General features: G+C 54.7%; 7 protein-coding genes across 7 annotated transcripts; 3 read left to right on the top strand and 4 right to left on the bottom strand.

The window, feature by feature from the left end:
• Positions 1-2,155: 2,155 nt before the first annotated feature.
• NCS54_01047800 (Hypothetical protein) lies at positions 2,156-3,786 on the top strand (the record flags this gene model as incomplete). Its single annotated transcript, XM_053155784.1, has 7 exons — positions 2,156-2,169; positions 2,282-2,325; positions 2,379-2,404; positions 2,508-2,598; positions 2,652-2,903; positions 2,958-3,249; positions 3,300-3,786. The coding sequence occupies 7 exons, from the start codon at positions 2,156-2,158 to the stop codon at positions 3,784-3,786; spliced, it is 1,206 nt and encodes a 401-aa protein (XP_053011759.1).
• Positions 3,787-4,871: 1,085 nt separating this feature from the next.
• On the bottom strand, positions 4,872-5,899 carry NCS54_01047900 (Hypothetical protein; the record flags this gene model as incomplete). The annotated part of the gene is made up of 2 exons (XM_053155785.1): positions 5,745-5,899; positions 4,872-5,631 (listed from the first exon to the last, which is right to left on the bottom strand). The coding sequence occupies exons 1-2, from the start codon at positions 5,765-5,767 to the stop codon at positions 4,872-4,874; spliced, it is 783 nt and encodes a 260-aa protein (XP_053011760.1). The 5' UTR covers positions 5,768-5,899.
• Positions 5,900-6,677: 778 nt separating this feature from the next.
• Positions 6,678-9,113, top strand: NCS54_01048000 (Hypothetical protein; the record flags this gene model as incomplete). Its single annotated transcript, XM_053155786.1, has 2 exons — positions 6,678-6,692; positions 6,786-9,113. The coding sequence occupies 2 exons, from the start codon at positions 6,678-6,680 to the stop codon at positions 9,111-9,113; spliced, it is 2,343 nt and encodes a 780-aa protein (XP_053011761.1).
• Positions 9,114-9,967: 854 nt separating this feature from the next.
• NCS54_01048100 (Phenylalanine--tRNA ligase) lies at positions 9,968-11,952 on the bottom strand (the record flags this gene model as incomplete). The annotated part of the gene is made up of 3 exons (XM_053155787.1): positions 9,968-10,013; positions 10,066-11,796; positions 11,900-11,952. The coding sequence occupies 3 exons, from the start codon at positions 11,950-11,952 to the stop codon at positions 9,968-9,970; spliced, it is 1,830 nt and encodes a 609-aa protein (XP_053011762.1).
• Positions 11,953-13,596: 1,644 nt separating this feature from the next.
• NCS54_01048200 (Hypothetical protein) lies at positions 13,597-15,904 on the top strand (the record flags this gene model as incomplete). Its single annotated transcript, XM_053155788.1, has 8 exons — positions 13,597-13,662; positions 13,767-13,872; positions 13,951-14,102; positions 14,154-14,645; positions 14,695-14,954; positions 15,007-15,107; positions 15,160-15,497; positions 15,548-15,904. The coding sequence occupies 8 exons, from the start codon at positions 13,597-13,599 to the stop codon at positions 15,902-15,904; spliced, it is 1,872 nt and encodes a 623-aa protein (XP_053011763.1).
• A 464-nt stretch (positions 15,905-16,368) lies between these two features.
• On the bottom strand, positions 16,369-17,173 carry NCS54_01048300 (Protein-lysine N-methyltransferase EFM4; the record flags this gene model as incomplete). The annotated part of the gene is made up of 2 exons (XM_053155789.1): positions 16,369-17,050; positions 17,115-17,173. 2 exons carry the CDS (start codon positions 17,171-17,173, stop codon positions 16,369-16,371), a joined length of 741 nt encoding a protein of 246 aa, XP_053011764.1.
• An 857-nt stretch (positions 17,174-18,030) lies between these two features.
• Positions 18,031-19,026, bottom strand: NCS54_01048400 (Eukaryotic translation initiation factor 6; the record flags this gene model as incomplete). The annotated part of the gene is made up of 3 exons (XM_053155790.1): positions 18,031-18,664; positions 18,722-18,793; positions 18,992-19,026. The coding sequence occupies 3 exons, from the start codon at positions 19,024-19,026 to the stop codon at positions 18,031-18,033; spliced, it is 741 nt and encodes a 246-aa protein (XP_053011765.1).
• Between the last annotated feature and the right edge of the window lie 988 nt (positions 19,027-20,014).

A 20,014-nucleotide genomic window follows, 5' to 3' on the forward strand; every position in this document is an offset into this window, starting at 1 on the left:
CACGTGTGTGTCTAAATACTGCCAGTTTTGCGTACAGTGATGCCCAGTTTGAGGTTATTCATGATTGAGAGAATTCGGTTGAGGTGGCGTTGGGAGGCGTTCTCGACCGTCTTGGTGCTTTTCAATAGCTTGGTGTAAGTGATGGAGCTGAGGGCGGCACCACCGAGTTACGGTTGCTAAAAAAAAAAAAAAAAAAAAAAAAAGTCTGGAAAAAAGTAAGCTGCCCACTGAGAGACACCCGTGTTGGATCTGCTCCTGGGGCTGCTGACGCGGACACGAGGACAGTTTTCAGCGGGCCTCAGCGAGAATGCAGACTGGGGGGCGAACGGGGAAAGGTGTGGCGGTGCTGTTCGGCAAGGGCGTCAGCGAGAGAGGGAAAAGAGACAAAGACAAAGAGGGAGCTTCCAAAGGCTTGTGAAGAAAGCAAGGGGGTCATCGCGATGGATGGAAAGAAAGATGAGTTGGATGCCAAGGGATGAGCCCCCTTGAATGAAACGCCAAAGGGAGCTAAGTCATATATAAAGGACAAACTGCCTGACGACGCGTCAAGGCCAATTTCACGAGAGATGGCAGCTCTCTGATTGATGAGATAGTTAAAGCGTCTGCCTGGAGATGAGATGAAGTAAATGGCGTGTCTGTGATAAGCAACCTGGTGGTGGATTTTGAGTGTGATTCTCCTGCGTCGAGCGTCTGATGTACAAGTTTTTTCTTGCGTGTGTCGACATTAGTTCAGGGGCGAGGATGGACCACTCGCTCCCTCGATTGAGGATCCTATCCCGTCTGAGCTGAGCCTCGGCCTCGGAAGCCCGCAATCTTGAAGAGTCCGGGAGAAGCGTGTGATGGATGATCTTGGAAGGTGATGAACGATTGGCTGATGATGATGATAATGTTGCAGCAGCCAAGTTGTTTGCGTTGGGCATTTGCGTGTCTACACGAGGTTTCATGTCGAGGCGTTTGGTGTTTCCTGCTTCCATTTGGCACCTTCCCTTTGTCATGAATCATGCCTGAGGCTGGCCATGTATCAGTCAAGCCCACCACCAAGAACACCTGCCCATGGAAAGAGCAGTTGGAACTGGGCCTGCCCTGGAAAAAAAAAACAGGGTCCACCGCATCACGGCTCCACCCTCACAGCTGGCGGGTCCCCTAACGCCAGGGACGTCAGGGGGCCGTGTTCCACCCAGTGCTGGCGCCCTCTGAAACTTGAGGTCGGGTCCAGTGGGAGTGAACTTTGATCCCCCAGCCCTGGGGGTAGGGACGGTACTTGCGAGACCATTGAGAGGTGCGCTATAACTCACTGTGATCGATGTACCTCGACCCCCCAGGGCCCAGCCTCTCACACTTCATGTCCCACACACCACTCTCCATTTCTTGGGCTTTACTGGCCCGGCCGTGATTTTTGCCCTTGTCAGGCTCTGTCTGCTCTGCCTCTCTGGCCAAGGTCGCTAGCTTGAGAGACTGTCCGTCCAGCTGCCTCCCGCCTCGTGTTTCTTTTCCTCCAGGCCCCCCCCGGTCTGGTCTGGCTCCTCCCCCGAACCTTCTCCCACACGAACACGCCAACCCAACATCCACCATCAGCAAACTTACCTATCTTCGATAAACCAGCCAAGCTGTCCCTTTTCTCACTCCCCCTGCCTTTTCCGATTATTACTGCTTGCCGCTGCGCATCACGAGCCTCTCTCGTTTGGCCTGCACTAGACGACATTGACGATTCCTCCTTCGACGAGAATTTACGAACTTGACCACGAGTCGACGAGACACGTCAATCGATCCATCCCCCGTCGTCGCAAAGAGACCAGCTGCATTAAACATCAACCCCCTCCACTGGTCTTCGACTCTGATCTACCACCACCGAGTTACCGACGACCACGACGAACAATCAATCACCAACGAGTTAGACAATCCTCTTGATGCCTCTGCAATAAACCTCGGCCTTTGTTCTGTGTCGCCTCTCGTTTCAACACTCGTTTCTGTACTCAACCGGCCTTCTCGCCCGGTGCGAGCCATCGCCGACCTTTATCGATCCTTTTCGTTCGCCTTCTCCGGCCCGGCGCACTACGTCCAGGCCTCCTTCCAGCCATTATTCTAGGCGCATTAGGGAGTATTTGCAGTTGGTCGTCTCTGCGCGCTTGTCGCTGTTGTGCGCTCGCTATACATCATGATTGAGGACAAGTACGTCGCGACCCGCCTTCGTGGCCTTACTCCCTTGAGATCACGTTTGTTCGGGCCTTTGTTATAACCCGACTCTCCTACACCGATTCCAATGCTGACATTGTCTCACCAGGTATATCGGCCTGGCTCTTGCCATGGCTTCGGCTCTTGCCATTGGTGAGTGAACCCTTCGATCTGAATCTAGGCGCGCCGCAGCTAACAGTTGCCAGGAACAAGTTTTGTTATTACAAAAAAGGTCCGTCTACCAGATACCGCATCCGAACGCGCCCACCAATCTCCATGATACTCGGCACAATCTTTGGCGCTTTCTGCTCGACGGCGCGCTGACTAGGCAATAGGGATTGAATCAAGCGGAAGAGCGACATGGCTTTGAGGGCGATGGATATGTATATCTGCGTAATCCCCTGTGGTGGGCTGGTATTGCGACTCGTGAGTTTCTCCTTTTTGCGTCGAGGCTGACGGCTGTGCTGACTGAAGATTAGTTGGTCTTGGAGAGGTCTGCAACTTTGCCGCATACGCTTTCGCCCCTGCTATCCTCGTCACCCCTCTTGGAGCTCTCAGTGTGCTCATCGGTGCCGTCCTTGGATCTTACTTCCTCAATGAGGAGTTGGGAACACTAGGCAAGCTCGGCAGCGCCATCTGCTTGATTGGAGCTGTTGTTATCGTCCTTCATGCACCTCCAGACGAGGAGATCGAGACGATTGACCAAATTCTACACTATGCTATCCAGCCTGGTGAGTCAACTACAGGGGGAATTGGGGTGGACTGCAATAAACTGACATGCCTAGGCTTCCTTCTCTATGCCATCGCTGTTGTCGCATTCGCCGTCTTTATGATCTACAAGATTGCCCCCGTCTACGGCAGGAGGAACGCCCTCATCTACCTCTCTATCTGCTCTACCGTCGGATCAATCTCCGTCATGTCTGTCAAGGCTTTCGGTATTGCCCTGAAGCTTACCTTTGCTGGTCACAACCAGTTCACCCACCCTTCGACCTACGTCTTCATGATCCTTACAGCCGTCTGCATTTTGACCCAAATGAACTACTTCAACAAGGCCCTGGCTTGCTTCCCCACCAATATGTGAGTGAAAACTCTATACATGATGTGAACTCTACTGACGGGCATGCCAGTGTGAACCCTCTTTACTACGTCACATTTACCACCGCCACTCTTTGCGCCTCCTTCATCCTCTTCAGCGGATTCAACACGACCGACCCCACAAACACACTCTCCTTAATTTGTGGATTCCTGACCACGTTCACCGGCGTCTACCTCCTCAACCTCTCGAGAGGCGACCCCCACGGCCACAAGCTGGTTGCCGGACGAGGAGGAAGCGATGCCACGGGTACGGACATGGTATCTGGCCTACAGACTCGTCTGAGCATGTCAGCGAGAAGGAGCGCCGACCCGTCCCGCCACAGCATGAGCAGCCAGCATGGAGACCGACAAGGTCTCATCCGCGCATACGACGAAGAGGAGGCCGCAGGTTTTGGTCTGACGGACCTCGCTGAGGACAGCGATGATGAAATGCGACATGCCAACGGCAATGGCAACGGCAAGGCACGCTACGATGATAGCATTGAGCTCGACAACCGGAACAAGTCTGGTGATAGGTAATACAAGGCCAAGGCGTTCGACTCAGCATAAGAATAGGAGCCCCTCGAGGGTATTCCTCCTGGGCTCTCTGCCGCTATTTTTCCATCTTGTTTTATCATCTACCGAGAAGGGCATTGTACATTTCCGAAACCATTTGATCGGGCATTTCTCTCGGAGCATGGGTAGATGCATTCATGGACGATACACTACTACGCAGCGGCATGCGAAGGTGCTGGTGCCACCGCCGTTTTTGCGGACGGGATCGGGGCAGGACGAGATGTATTGTTTATCATTACTGGAGTATTACGGGCACACGATCTTGGGCGGCGTTGGCGGAATTTGTATCGGGTCTAAGAGCACGTCCTCGTTGTACGATACCGAAGGAGCATGAGCTATTGGGGAGTCAAGGGGGTTGTGACAGAAGACCCTTTTCTACCGGGTCTTGGACAGTCAATGTTTATACTACTACTTGGAGGGCGGAGAACGCAGCGAGTACGACCGCAGCAAGAATGTCAGGGCACACGAATGATTGGGATTGTAGATTTTTGTTTTCAAGTCGCAGGGCTTTGGGGAGAGGAGGGCAGGGGACTGAGGATGTGATATTCCCCCAGTCTTGAATTTGATGAAAAGACGGAGAGCGAAGAAGTACTATAGATGAAGAATTATCACGATCAAGCAAGATGCAAGATGACAGAAGAGTATACGTGAATTCGAATGGTTGGTTGGTCGAGGCGGTTAACTTGGATAGGTTGGTAGTCATTCAGGAGTTGACGGAGTAAGGATTTACCGGAATCCAGGCCACCGAAGAATGAATGGAGCCTCGACGGGACAATTGGTCTAAACACAACACACACAAATACACCCAGCCAAGCAAAGAATTGGTAGACAGAAGACACGTCTCGCACGCGTCTTCGTAATCTTCGGGTCTCATTTTTTTGTTTTATGCTTTGCCTACCATTACAAGCAAGAATGAAACCGTCCGTGCCCTTAGCAGATGCAAATGATCAATTGACGCCTGAGTAGACCTCTCCGTCCCTCATCCCTTGGATCTCCCATCTCCCCTCATCTGGTTTTGATGGCTTTTCCCAGCCAGGGGCTTAGGTTCCCTATTGCTCAGCAGCAGGCTGGGCCTCCTCAGCACCCTCCTCCTCGGCCACCCGAGCGTCCTGAGCGGCCTGGGCCTGGGCGGCCTTAGCACCGTAGTCCTGGCTCACGGGCTGGAGAACAGCCTGCTCCTCCTTGGGCTCGATGATGGTGACGGCGTCGGGGAGAGTCTTCTGGGGACCAGCCTTGCCCTCGGGGTCGGAGCCGCGCATGATCTTGACCTTGATACCCAGGACACCCTGTCGGAGGAGGACGTGGCGGGTAGCAGAGTCGATGAAGTCCTTGGCGGGCTGACCAGAGTGGATCATGAAGCCGTCGGTGAACTTCATGGACTTGGCACGGGCAGCACGGAGCTTGCCAGAGACAACAACCTCGCAACCCTTGGCGCCAGACTCCATGATGAAGCGGAGGACACCATAGCAGGCACGTCGGACGGCGAGACCATTGAGGAGCTTGTAGCGGAGGGACTCGCACTGGGCGACGGCGGAGAGACCACGGTTCTGGACCTTGGCGGCGTAGAGGGAGACGGAGTTCTCGGGGAACTTGAATCGCTTCTGGATGAGCGAGGTGAGCTCGCGGATGCGGCGGCCCTGCTCGCCGAGGACCTCCTGGGTGTGGGTGGCTCGGATGATGATGTCGGTGACAGTGGGGGTGACGCGGACCTCGACGCCGGAGTAGCCCTCCTCAGCGAGCTCGCGCTGGAAGAACTCGTTGAGCTCGGCGTAGAAGACACCGTCAGCGACGAACTTTCTCCGCTTGGAGCTGGAGGAGAGAAGAAAGTCAGCATCAATTCGTCTCTGGCGGGGTGATGGCGACGGCGATATCGACAACACACAACAACTGCGCAATTCAGCAGAGGGCAGAGCACAACTCACATCTGAGAACCGGGGTGAGCCATCTTGAATTGTAAGACTTGCTGTCGAAGGACTTTGTCTTCTTTGTCTGTTGGCGAGCAGAGGGTTGGGGTCGGGCTGAAGAGAAAGATTCGCGATCCTGGGACTGGAGGTGGATTTGGCGAAGCCTCGCTCACTCACAACGTTTGTTCGGCCCTCTCTCAATTTTTTGGTGTGGGTTGAGCCCTAAATCTGGCAAGCGGGCACTGAGCGCACAAGTCTCCCGATTGGGTAAGGCGGACCCTAAATTGCTGCCGGGGTGCGAGTCGCTGACACGGAGCTCGGGGAAACAATTACACGGAATCCAACCTCCATCCTCCCATCATCCCTGCCCGCACCTGCCCAGACAGTTCCCAGCGCTTGGGCCACCTTCCCTGACGTCTACCCCCCGTGGCTGGTGAGCCCCGCGCTAGAGGCTAGAGGCAGGCGTCAGTCTCTGTGGCTTGTGATGGTTGATGGACCGACCTCACCTCAGCTTGGACCTGACTGGACTTGTTAAACTTGCAGGCGCCCAACTCTTCACTGACGGGGAGATTCAACTTTGACTCGACGCGAGGACAAAGTCTCTTCTTGTCTCTTTTTTCTTATTCTTCGATAAACTTTGACTCTCCCCTCTACATGAATATGCCAGAGCCCGCTCTATAGCTGTCTTGTCCTCCGGTCGTTCCGCCGCCATTCTTGTCTGCTCGTCTCCTGCCAGCCCCGCGGCCACGAGCTATTCGCATCGCATCGACTCGGACGCCGAGCTCCCTTTGCAGCTCCATTTCTGGCTTGCCCATATCGATCCGCGTGTGCTCTCCCGAGGAGCACAGTTTGTATATGATAAACGAGCTTTATTTCACTTGGAAGATTCCCCGCTACGACTTGTAACCAGCAAACCCATCTTGCTGGAGACGCTCTCCGCCGTTGGCCAAGATGGAGGCTCGAAAAGTACGCGTGACCGTTCTCCTTTAGCGTTTTCCCCCTTTCGATGTCACGACTATTTCTTGACGTCGCCCTTCACCTTTCTAACAAAGTGTGCAGATCATCGAAGGCGTGCAGGGCATCTACGGCGGCCAGATGACCCACGGCACTTTGCGCCTGACCGACTTCCACCTTGTCTTCTGTGCACCTATCGACCAGTCTGCCGACCCTGCAGCTCCCTCATCACAAAAGCCTTCTGGGGGACATCCCAAGGTTCGAGAGCGATGGATTACGTATCCGATGCTCTGCTACTGCGCCCTCCGGCCCGTTCCTCCTGGGTCTCGGCAAGCCCCATCAATCCGCATTCGATGCCGCGACTTCACATTCGTGACCTTCAACTTTACGGACAGCAACGTCGCACGCGATACGTTTGAGTTCATCAAAACTCGAACCTGCAAGCTCGGGACGGTAGAGAAGCTTTACGCTTTTAGTCATAAGCCACTGAGGAATGAGCGGGACATTAACGGCTGGTCATTCTACGATCCCAAGGCGGAGTTCCGACGGCAGGGGATCAGCGAGAAGCTGCCCGACAGGGGCTGGAGAATTACGCATATCAACAAGGACTACACTTTTTGCGACACCTATCCTGCACTCTTGGTTGTTCCATCCAACATCTCGGATAACGTACTCAAATATGCTAGGGAATTCCGCTCCAGGAACCGTATACCGGCTCTATCATATATTCACCCCATCAACAACTGCACCATTACTCGAAGCTCGCAACCTCTCTCAGGAATCACCAGGAAAACGAATGTTCAAGATGAGAAGTTGGTGGCGGCATCATTCTCTGCTTGGATGCCTGGTGGCTCTGGGGATTCTACACCTTTGTCGAGCCAGGCCGATGTATCCATCGGAGGCTCCTCACTGAACCCAGAGCTCTCGGAGACAGAGCGTTATGAGGACGAGCTCATCTCCAAATCGGCAGCGGTGTTTGATTCCAACGGAAAGCGTCAAGTGTATGGTGCCCAGCAGTACAACTTGATTGTAGATGCCCGCCCAACCATCAACGCCATGGTCAACCAGGTCCAGGGGATGGGCTCAGAAAACATGGACAAGTACAAGTCCGCCCAGAAGATTTTTCTTAGTATCGAGAATATTCACGTCATGCGAAATTCCCTCAACAAGGTCGTCGACGCCCTGAAGGACGCTGACATCTCACCTCTGCCACCGAACAGAGAGCTACTTCACCAGAGCGGTTGGCTACGGCACATCCACAATGTTCTGGACGGCTCAGCCATCATCACGAGACAGATTGGTATCAACCACTCCAATGTTCTTATCCATTGCTCGGATGGCTGGGATCGCACGAGTCAGCTCAGCGCCCTGGCTCAAATCATGCTGGACCCTTACTACCGTACCATCGAGGGCTTTATTGTCCTTGTAGAGAAAGACTGGCTCTCATTTGGCCACATGTTTAGGCTAAGATCTGGCCACTTGAACCACGAGGACTGGTTCACAGTCCAGAAGGACGCATTTGCTGGTGCCAAGGTCCAGCCAGGAGAGAATGATGGCAGGGCTGATGCCTTCCAGAATGTTCTCAGCGGTGCAAAGCGGTTCTTCAACCAGAACAAGGAAGACCCAGACTTGGCTGCCGTTAGTGAGACGGCCTCTGGAAAGATCGTCGATGATGAAGCAACGACTCCAAAGATGGTCAGCCCCGTCTTCCACCAGTTTCTCGACTGCACCTACCAGCTTATCCGCCAGAACAAGACACGTTTCGAGTTCAATGAGCGGTTCTTGCGTCGTCTCTTATATCACCTATATTCGTGCCAATACGGCACTTTCCTCTTCAACAGTGAGAAGCAGAGGCATGATGCCCGGGCTGCGGAACGGACTTCGTCGGTCTGGGACTACTTCCTTTGTCGCAAACCCGAATTCACGAATCCCGATTATGACCCCACCGTTGACGATCACATCAAGGGCAAGGAGAGGATTATCTTGCCACGCCTTAAGGAGATTAGATGGTGGCATCAAGTGTTCGGTAGGACCGAAGACGAGATGAATGGCGCGTTGAATGCCGCTGCTGCTGCCGAAACGGACCGCCAAACCGCCATATCAAATCTCCAGTATCCCAGCGTCATCCAGGCCGAGGAGGATCCCAGGACCTCAACCTCAAGCTCCAAGTCGATCTCCGGGCCTCCCTCGGTGCTAACTGGGGTTGAGACAGCACACGAGGCCTTGACTCCTCAAGCACGCCGCTCACCAATACAGCGGAGCGCATCTGCTGAACCTAGCGCAAACGCCTTTGCTACCATCCGAGACGGCATCGCAGGTCTCAACCTAGGGAAAGGAATGCTGGCTCAGTTAACCCATGCTTCCGACCCTTCGCCATCGAGCACAGCCCCCGCGCCCACTCGTAGCGACCAGGAGCTGCGCGAGATGACATAGGAGGTCATGTTTCCGGAGTTTGACTCTGTTCCATATAAGATCATCGAGACCCATGAATCCGTACGATATAATTGCCCCCGACTTCGCAGCGTGACACCGGCTGTGCCACTCTTGAAAACAGACTCCGATATAAATTCGGACCGGTGGAGCTTCCGCAGCGTGCCAAGCGATCTCGGCGACGAGTGGCAGAACATGCAGGAACGCGAAGCTGAATCTCCATATTCCTCCATCGGGGAGGGTCTTCCTAAGAGCGGCAAACCGAGTTTAGAGCCGGATGCGTGCTGCCACGCCCCTGGAGTACCACAGCCCTCCTCCGAGATGAGTCTGAGGGCAACATCGGGTGATACGGGTATTCAGCGCCCAAGGTCAAGTCAGAGCCTCATGCGGGTTCCATCGTGAAACCTCGCACCACCTTGGCCGTCTCTAGCTGGCGTTCTTGTCGGCCTTTCTTTTCGTAGCGGTAGTCTTGAGCCTTTGGGTTATGGCGTTCAGCATTGTTGGGCAAGGTTTTGTGGGAGGCTGCATGATTCGCGGGTGGGCACAGGTTGGTGGATGGTTAGACGCATCAATCGACCCCTATCTCAGGGGGTGTATCCAGTTTATCTTGCACAGCGTGAATAGAACTTCTAACTCCGTCCGTGGATGCGTGGCGGTTGTCTTGATGTTATTTCTCTTTGTAGTTTTTGTCTATCTCGTAACGTCGTCCCAAGCGTGGAAACGTCCCTTTTCTACATGTCGATTCGTATCCTCTCTCTTGGTCTTTTCGAGCCTCAACTATCCTCCTCTAGATCGACTCGACCTCCCGTTCACTTTCTCCTGCCCTCACGTTTTACACTCCCTCAAATGTGGAAATCTTACAGGAAGACCTCGAGGTTGATCTCGAGAGTGCTGACGGGGTATCTATTCAAGGTCAGTATAGGTCATGTGTCTGAAGTTGGTGTCAGGGGCTCACCTCAAATCAAACTTCTCCAGTACGGTAGGGTGCAAGATACCGAACTCTCCGATACGTCTCTCCTGTCCGCCGAGGCGAAGGTACACGGAAGCAGCGTGACCAGCGAAGAAGGTGGCATCATCGAGCTCTTCGATCCAGTAACCATCGGGCTTGGTAGGGTTCTCCTTCACATCAAAGTCGACACTCTTGCCAGTCAGACCCTCCTCATGGGTGATGAAAGCTGTGCGGAGCATGAGCAGCACACGATCAAGGAGGCCGTGGACCACCTCGAAACCGCTCGTCCGGCCGTACCAGGCAGCGGCAAAGTGTCGCTCGTTGCGGGCCTTGCGCTCCTGGGACTCGTCCTTGAAGACGACATCAGAAACCTCAAAGATCTTCATAGGCACGCTGTGGCCCTTGTTCTCACGGATGGTCTTGAGAAGACCGGGAAGAAGTGTTGACCGCACGACCTGGTACTCGGCAGTCTTGGGGTTGGCGAGACGGACGACAGTGTTTCCGTCATCCTTTCGGTTGAGCCAAGCAAAGTTCTCGTCGTGGCTGCAAAGAATCAGGGGCATGACTTCGCTCCAGCCGGCCATGGCGGCCTCGGTGCGGATAATGTCGCTGAGCTTGTTAACCATCAGGGGAGCGCCAACAGTGGCACTCCGGGTAGGAGCAGTACGGGGAAGGTTGTTGTAGCCGTAGCACACGGCGAGATCCTCCATGACGTCGCATTGGTGAAGGACATCAGCTCGGGTAGGGGGGATAGCAACCTCGAGAATGTTGGAGTCTTTGGTAGAGGGTGTGCAGATGTAGGCCATCTTGGAGAGGAGCTTGCACAGGCTCTCGGGAGATTCGCTAAGGCCAGTGCAGCTGTTGAGGTAGTCGATCTCGACCTCAGCGACTCGCGGCTTGAGAGTAGGGGTCACGCGGGTGAGGTTGTTGTGCTCGGAGATGATTTGGACGGGCTCAATGGTGAAGGGCTCGGCGCAATACGTGGAGAACATGGTGACCATGATGTCGGTGACGATCTCGAGCTTGGTAAGGTCGGTGGCAGTGATCTCCATGAAGACGTTGGTGGTGTCGAGGGTGATCTTGGAGTGGTCGCCGTTAATGATAGGAGGAAGGGATCCGACAATGCGGTTGGAGTCGTAGATGACAGGGTAGACGGGAGAGTCGCGGATGATGTGGAGGAAGCGACCCAGATGCTTGTCGTTCTCGTAGAAGGTCATCAACTCGGCAGAGTCCATCTCCTTGGTCTGGTTGAGGGGGATGAACTTGATGTCCTTGGGAGGGAGGGCCTCGTATGTGAAGGGGCCCTGGAGTGTATCGTAGTCATGGGTACCAATCGAGACGAGGGTTCGGTTGCGGGCGAGGTTCTGGTGAAGCTTGTCTTGTAGGGCGATGAAAGACTCGTAGCGGTCCTTGTCGAACTTGACATTGCGGAGGATGGCGCCAGAAACGTACGGTCGGACTTGCTCGACTTCGGGCAGGACGGTAATGCTCTCTAGCTTTCCACTCGAGGGCTCAACGAGGCGGTAGTTGGGAGCCTCAATACGGCCACGGAAAATGTTGAGGTTCAGGGCAATGCCCTCGAAGCAGAGCATGTCATATCGGTTGGCGGGAATCTCGATCTTGAGCTGCGGGGGCTCCTGCTCGCCGTTGACGATAGGACGGTCGTCATTCTCGGTATCCTCGTCTAGCTCGATGCCGAATTCGAAGCAGAGATCCTCGAATTCCTCGGTCGTGAATCTGTTTTAGGCGCAAAAAAGTTGGTCAGCACAACAATCGGGCGCGAGCTTGGGCGAGGTCGGAGTGGTGATGGTGGGGGGACAAGAAGGAGGGGCATTCGCACTTTTGACCGAGGGCTTCGTAAAGCTTGTACTTGTCGACGGAAATGGTAGGCATGATGAGATGAAGCGGGAGGGCTCAGCGGCGTGTCCTCTGGCCGATATTCCTTTGTCCGGTGAATTGGAGGCAAGAGGTGAGCTTCCGTCGAGCGTGGGACGTGGGCTTGAGGCGTGGATTGCACTGAGTCACAGGAAATTTTGGGGGATGTAGTTGATCGACTCGGTGCATGCGCCTCGGGGAGGAAATGGCTAGGATACCGGGGTACACTGCGAAACGGTGCACGGCAGTAGAGGACGTGGGTACTGCGCTAGCTTGGCGATTTGGCGGGGTGAAATTCCTCGGATCATCAATGCTCCTTGGCCGAGCTGCTGCTGGCTGTGGCTGGAGAGGGGCATTGAATCTGAGGAGGAATTTCAACTCAGAAACATGGACATTTCGCCTTGCATTGTTGCCTGGTGGGCTGGGTGATGAACCTAAGTGTTTGGCGATGATATCTATTTCTTAGATATCCAGAGTGTCTATAATTCTCATCTAATTTGTCAAGAATATATGTTAAAACAGTTCTCTCAACTCCAAAAGCGCTGACCCTTCTTCGCTGTCTCGGGTGCTTCCCCTGGTGATCAAGCTGCCAAGGATCGTGGAGTTACATCATGCTTGTGCCAGGTGGCCCTGGAGACGGCGGGGGACTGGAGCTTGAAAGTTCAGGGCTTGAGCTGATATGGTGGTGACGTCTGATGATGCTCCAGTGCCTTACATGTATCCAACGTGTTGGGTTTTGAGTTTTGCATACATACCCGTACCGTATGGTCAGTTTATCGCAGAAAAAAGAAAGAAACTGGGATGGAAATGTCTTGACACACTGGTTCCTGATGCTTGTCAAGAAACAGATTTGCCCTGTTCCACATCATCAGCCACACTGTACCTGACGCGCTGACTGAAGGTGAGAGCTGCCCCTTCCTGTGAAATGAAATGAGGAGCCACTTGAAACCCCACCTCAGCCACACCCTTCATCCTTACCTCTCCTGTTCGGCCGCCTGGTTGCCCCTCTCCAGGGCAGCGTTACTTTGTGCTCAGTGGCTGCCAGTGCCGCCTCGCCCACTCGCAGCTAGCCTGGTTTCCAGTTGGCAGCCCGCCCGAGCACAGGGCATCCGTCACTGAAGAGCGGACCGCCAATCACCAACTCCCAGGCGGTCGACGAGAAAAATGCCACTACGCTGAGGCCTGCTTGCTGCCCGCTGTACCTACCTAGCCCCCATAACAGCTCACCCGCTATTATCGGCAGCAACCACCACCTCGCTCATCAAACCTCCCACTCCACACCCGCTCCCTCTGTCTCTGCTTCTGCCTCTCTCTCTCTTCTCTCCCTCATCTTGATTCACATGCCCGTACATCTTTGACGACGCTGCTGATATCGGCCTCCATCTCGACCTTATCCGCATCATTCCCCCTCCGATACCGCCTCCGCTGAGCTCGCGGCCTCGTCCCTCCCTCATCCTGGTGGTTTCTCAGCCCTCCTCGTCGGGCCAAAAATCGTGTGTTGGGACTCCGCGCAAATCATTGCATCACCCGCCCACGCACCACACACGCGATCCACCCGCAATCATCAACCTCCTCCTCCCTCCCTAACGACCATCCCGCATCCTCGTCGACCTTGCCGCTCTTTTTCTTGATAAATCTGCGACTCTGCCGCCCCCCCTCGCCATGGCTGACGCGCCCAACTCTGGCGATGAGCTGTACCCTATCGCCGTCCTCATCGACGAGCTAAAGGTAATGCCCATAGTCTGGCGGTGACGCCACGCTGCAACGCTCGCTCCTCTACCTGCCCGTCCGCCGTCGACGACTTCCGCTGACTTGCAACCCTCTCTCCCCAGCACGACGATGTTTTGCTCCGTCTGAACGCCATCCACCGTCTCTCCACCATTGCTCTCGCTCTCGGCGCTGAACGAACTCGTGAGGAGCTCATCCCCTTCCTCGATGGTCAGTCTCGGTTGCCAACCTCCCCGCTCACCAATCTACGATGAAAAAGAGCTTTCCCCTAACCTTGATACTATTCAGAGTCCGTGGAGGATGAGGACGAGGTCCTCGTCGCCCTGAGTGAAGAGCTCGGCGGTTTTATCGAGTATGTCGGTGGTGCTCAGTGGGGTCACGTCCTGCTGTCGCCCCTCGAGAACCTCGCTGCTATCGAGGAGCCCGTCGTGCGCGACAAGGTAGAATCCACCTCCATCGCCCTCCTCCTGCTGCGCTGACCCCCCATCCAGGCCGTCGAGTCCCTGAACAAGATTTGCTCCGATCTCTCGCCCCAACAAGTCGAGGAGTACTTCATCCCCCTCACGATCCGCCTCGCCAAGGCCGATTGGTTCACATCAAAGGTCTCGGGATGCGGTCTCTTCACAACCCCTTACAAGAAGGTCTCCCCGCCTGTCCAAGAACAGCTGCGCCAACAGTTCGGCATGCTCGTCCACGATGAGACCCCCATGGTTCGTCGCCAGGCTGCCACCAACCTGGCCAAGTTCGTCAAAGAGATGCCTGCCGCCATCGTCGTCGACGAAATGATACCCCTCTTCCAACATCTTGCACAAGACGACCAAGATAGCGTTCGATTACTGACGGTCGAGGTCCTCATCTCGATTGCCGAGGCCGTTCCCAAGGAGCAACAGTCGAGTCACGGCGTCCTCCTGACGTCCCTACGCAACTTGATAGAGGATAAGAGCTGGAGGGTGCGATACATGATTGCCGATCGTTTTGAAAAGGTTTGCTGCGCTCTCCGGGCTGTCATGTCTTTGGTACTAATAATTGCAGATCGCCAAGGCAGTTGACGAGGAGGTCGTCTCGCGAGATCTTGTCCCCGCATTCGTGAAGCTTCTCAAGGACAACGAGGCTGAGGTCCGAACCGCCATCGCTGGCCAGATCCCCGGCTTCTGCGCTCTCGTGGATCGCAACGTTCTCCTCAACGACATCATGGGCAGCATCGAGGACCTCGTCTCGGACACTTCCCAGCACGTCCGTGCTGCCCTCGGTACTCAGATCAGCGGCCTGGCTCCGATTCTCGGCAAGCAAGAGTATGGCACCTACACCTCTGCGCCGCGACGTTGATGCTAACATGCGCCAAAGGACCATTGACCACCTTCTTCCCATGTTTCTTCAGATGCTTAAGGACGAGTTTCCGGAGGTTAGGCTCCACATCATCTCCAAGCTTGAGCTTGTCAACCAGGGTGAGACATACAGATGAATCTTGCAGTTGAGCCGCGTACTGACATGGGCCAGTCATTGGCATCGATCTCCTCTCACAATCGCTTCTCCCAGCTATCGTGCAACTGGCCGAGGATAAGCAATGGCGAGTGCGACTTGCCATTATCGAATACATCCCTCTCCTCGCCAGCCAGCTGGGCGTGCAATTCTTCGACGAGAAGCTCAGCAACCTGTGCATGGGCTGGCTGGGAGACACGGTCTTCTCGATCCGCGAGGCTGCTACTCACAACCTTAAGAAGTTGACCGAGGTGTTTGGCGTGGAATGGGCCAGCGAGGCTATCATCCCCAAGGTCATGGCCATGGGCAACCACCCCAACTACCTGTACAGAATGACCACCTGCTTTGCCATCTCTGTAAGCGGCCCTACCCCTGTGCGCGAGAGGCGCGACTGACATATCACCAGACCCTGGCGACCGTGGTGAGCATGGACGTCATCGCAAAGTCGATCCTCCCAATGCTTGACAAGCTCGTTGGAGACGATATCCCCAACATCCGATTCAACGTGGCCAAGACGTACGCAGTGCTGATCGACGTGCTCCGACGCCTGCCCGACGAGGGCACCCTGCACGACCTCGAGAAGCAGGGCAGCGAGATCACGCCCTCACCGCGAGGCATGGAGCTGATCCAACAAAGAGTTGTGCCCAACCTAGGCAAGCTGCAGAAGGACGACGATGTGGATGTGCGGTACTTTGCTACGACAGCGGCAGCTGCTGTCACGGGACCCATTGCTGGCGGAGAGCCCATGAATACATCGCCATAGATGAGAGACGTAATGAAGCAATAATTGTTGCCGCGGCAGATTTTTTTTGGTCTGTTTTTGTTACGTCCGTATCGCCAGAGAGAAGGGAGCCGATGAGCCACCACACGTTGCATATTAGAAGCCACAAGCCGGACCGGGCAGTCCTGGGCCGGGACTGAGGAGGATGGAATGGATAAGACATGGGTTGAGAAGAGATATCCACGCAAAGCCTCTAGAGAAAGCGGAGGATGAGAGATGAAGGGTCGGGCGTGGGTAGATATCCAGGTGCTGGCGAGAGGGCCAGGCAGGGTAGTCCAGGCGCCGATCAACAAGTCCAAATATCAATGTATGATAACAAACAGAGCTTGCAGAAGTGAATGATATCAACTGTTAGTGACCAGGTGCTGAAGCCAGCACGATTGCGACGAGGGGCGGGACATGAGATATTCAAAGGGGTATCTATCTTGGTTCACATTTTATTTCATCTAGGCCCTACGGAAGCACAAGGTGCTGATGGTCTGACCCTTGGCACCACCAAAGCTGAATGTCCGGTACTCGACTCTCCCAACAACGTCGAAGCCCTCCCCGTCCCGTCTCTCAAACCAGCTCCGCAGCTCCGACTCGGTCCAGTTACAGCTCGTGACCAAGAAGATGCCGCCCCTACGGACCAGCTGGAGCACCCTCTCCCGGTATCCCTCGCACAGACGCCGGCCCTGAGCATCCTTTTCGTCACTCAGCGAGATGGCGTCAAAGGTCCCCTTGTCCAGCACCACATCCCAGCCGTTGGCCTGCGAGCCGTTGAGCACCGTATCAAAGGGGCCGGCTATTACATCCCACTCCTGGAACTCGACGTTTTCGGATTCTTTGGTGGTGGCGATCTGTCGAGCGAGGGAAATGCTCTTTGGACTGTAGTCAACTCCTAGAGCCCGACCTGTCCAGTCCTCCTCGCGCAGCGAAAAGAGGAGAGAGCCATTTCCGCAGCCGAGGTCGAGGAAGCTGGTGCTGTCTTGGGAGAGCGCGGGGCTATCGGGGTCTTCAGGCTCGAGGAGGCCTTCGAGGAACTCGAGGATCTTTGCTTCGGCGTCAGAGTCGTCGAACCACACGGTTCCGATATCGCTTGGGTCTTCGGTGTGGTTTGTTATCTCGTTCGTGTACAGGTTGTCCCAACTGGGCAGCAGCACATGTTAGACTGGGGGGGAGGTTGGACGCAAGGTGGTGGGGGAAAGCGGACTATTCTTTTGTGCCGAGCTTGGAGGGCTCGAGGTGTTGGGGGTTGTCGCTTGAGGACATTGCGATCTGATCTAGGGAGTAAAAGGACGGTAAGAGACCAGAGAAGGCTTGTTTGAGGCCTGCCTGCGCTTCTGATGTTGGATATTTGAAGCTATCTCGAACAATTGTGGTGGGGTATGGTGATGTATCCCGAAGCGGCAGGCGGTGAAGGCGGGGTGTTTGGCAATTGAGAACCTCGCAGGCTCTCACCACCCAAGGCGAGTAAGAAAGAAGTTGACGTTGAGTTTACCAGTACTTCTGTCAGCAATAGTGGGACATTGTTGAAAAGAGTTGTCTCATCTCAGCTAGTCACGTTGATGGTTACAGATACATATTTTCACAATTGTCACAAGTACCAAGCAAAAAGAAACACCAACTGCGGGTCGTGACGACGATTGCATTCAAGCCGGGGGTATTTAACAATAGCACAGGCCTCTCTTTCTACATCACCGCCCTCGCCAGGCGGAGAAGCCGTGTAGACAAGGGGGCGAGAAGAGAAAAACAACGCCTTTCCATGCAGCAACCAGCAGCACCAAGATGGATTCAAAGAGATGTCCTGCGAAGTGTGTCAAAGCCCGAGATCGGACGACACGCTGCCTGCCATTTCTTCGGTCCTCTTGATTCCGTGAGAATAGGGTTGGCCGTCCCCATCTCATATCATGTCATATAATTCCATCATGAAGATCTCGTCCTTGATGCCAACAACAGAATCAAAACATCCCAACACCAGGCCCCAAGAGTTTCCCAATCAGTAACCAAGGCAGTAACAGCAAAAACCAGTATGAGCAATTAGACGCCCAACCCGGCTCGCCCGCTCTCTCCGAGCGGTAGCGTCCAGGTTTGCGAGAACAAAAAACAGAGCCATTCATAGAACAGGCTCAGTAGAAAGACTCGACCATGGTGTCCTTCATGCTGGTGTTGATGTTGCTGGGGCCCTGGCCCTCACCAAGGCGGAAGACGCTCTCAATGACGCTGAGCTCGGTGGCGGTGGTGTCGAGGCCGGTGACGGCGAGCCAGTCGTTGACAACCATGCCGGCGCCCACCACGTTAGAGCCGCGGTTGACACTACCGGCAACAAGAGGAACCTGGAGCAGACTTGACAGCTCGTCCTGGTCCTGGATGGGGGTCTTGGGATGGACGAGACCACCCTGGTTGGACAAGCTCATGTAGCTACCCACGAGGACATTGTCGGCGATAGTCTGACGGAACACCTCAACGCCGAGCACGTCAGCGATAATCTCTTCAGTTTCGCGCTCAATGTCTGGGTGGACTAGGGCGATGTGGTCGTTTGTGACGATGACGTTTCCGAGAGCCGAGAGGCGCTCCTCGATTCGCTGGATGCGGACCGAGTCTGGCAGCGAGTTGCGCAGGTGCTGGAGCTCCTGGTCGGTTGTGGTTGTGGGCACGAGAAGGCCCTTTCGGTTGCCCGCAGTGAGGCGGCCAATGATGCGAGTGCCCGCAATGGTGGTGCGGACGGTGGGAACGATGTCTTGAAGTTCGGCCTCGAAGACACTACGTGTGTCAGCACATCATGAAGTTGGGAAGCTGTGCTGGGATCATGAAGCTTACCTGTAGAAGTTCTCGCTCGCACCGAGGGCGACCAGGGCATAGGAATTGGTCAAGGTGGAAAAGACACCGACCCTAGAAGAATAAAAGTCAGTATGATTGCTTCCGTCGTGTGATTGTCCATCTCTTGATGTAGCCTCGGCCACGCAGCTGAGGCCATCTCGAAGCAAGCAAGCGAGCGAGATGCGTGCGCATCAGGCAAAGGCGGGGGCGGGGTTGATCAAGAGCTTCATTCGCCGCGGGGGGAGAGAAGTAAAAAAAGAGACGACATACTCGTTGGAGTTCTCGAATTGCGCGCGCACCGCCATGATTGCTGAAGTGTTCTGAGTAGTGGTACCTGTAGTGACTAGAATTTTGAAGGTTTGGAGGAGGTAAAGTAGAGTAGGGTTTGGCTGTTGTCGCTGTGTAGGAGGGAGAAAGTGTGGATGTGGTGAGTGAGGTTTGGTTTTTTTTTTTTTCTCTGGGCCTCGTAGCTCCTGCCCGCCCTTTATGTAATGGACGAAACTCGTCACAGAAACTTCAGATTTCTAGGAAGGTTCGGTACCTCAGGGACTTGAGTTGACGTCCCCACCTGAAAGTCTCAAGCTAACCTAACCTCTAGCCTGCTGTAGGTGGGTATCGTCAATCAATCTGATGAGTATCATCAGTATGCCCTTCTAGGCTGTCCGAAGGGTGACTCATCCATGGCATTGCCACTATTGCAGGCTGCTCACCAATTCTCGACTAGATTTTGCTCTGCAGGGACCAACTCTATGACTCTTCACAATCTGCCCTGGCCTGGCCCGCTGTGGCACCACCTCCGGCGCTACTGTATCCTCTGTTGGTCACCTTCAGCCTCGTTAGATTCAGCCCCAGTGCTCCCCGTCGACTCATCCTGAGTAGAGTCCCAATCCGGTAGGTGACCCTGTTTTCGTCATCCACCATCACCTGGACGTACAGCAACCAGGTTCTCTACCGGCTGAGGCGCATTCTTATTTCCAATGCCACTGAATTTCTGTCTTCTGTTCAGACGTACACTCATTCTACCGCATGCAATTACTTCTCCACACACTCCAAACTCGGGCTGTATCTGGTATATGTAAAAGAGACTGCAGTCAAGAAACAAGAAACCTTGCGGCCTCCCTTGCTGCTCGCCTCGTCAAGTTCATACACATAGAACAATATCACGGTCAAAATCCTTCTTCATCTTTCGCATGCCAAGTCGTGCCTTTCGTAAAATTTCAATCCTGCCCAGGCCAGCTTGCCATGAGCAGTCTGGCCTCTGCATCCATGCCATGCTCGCAACCTGCTTCATCA

The sequence above is a fragment of the Fusarium falciforme genome, chromosome 8 (assembly GCF_026873545.1).
Source record: "Fusarium falciforme chromosome 8, complete sequence".
NCBI lineage: Eukaryota > Fungi > Ascomycota > Sordariomycetes > Hypocreales > Nectriaceae > Fusarium > Fusarium falciforme.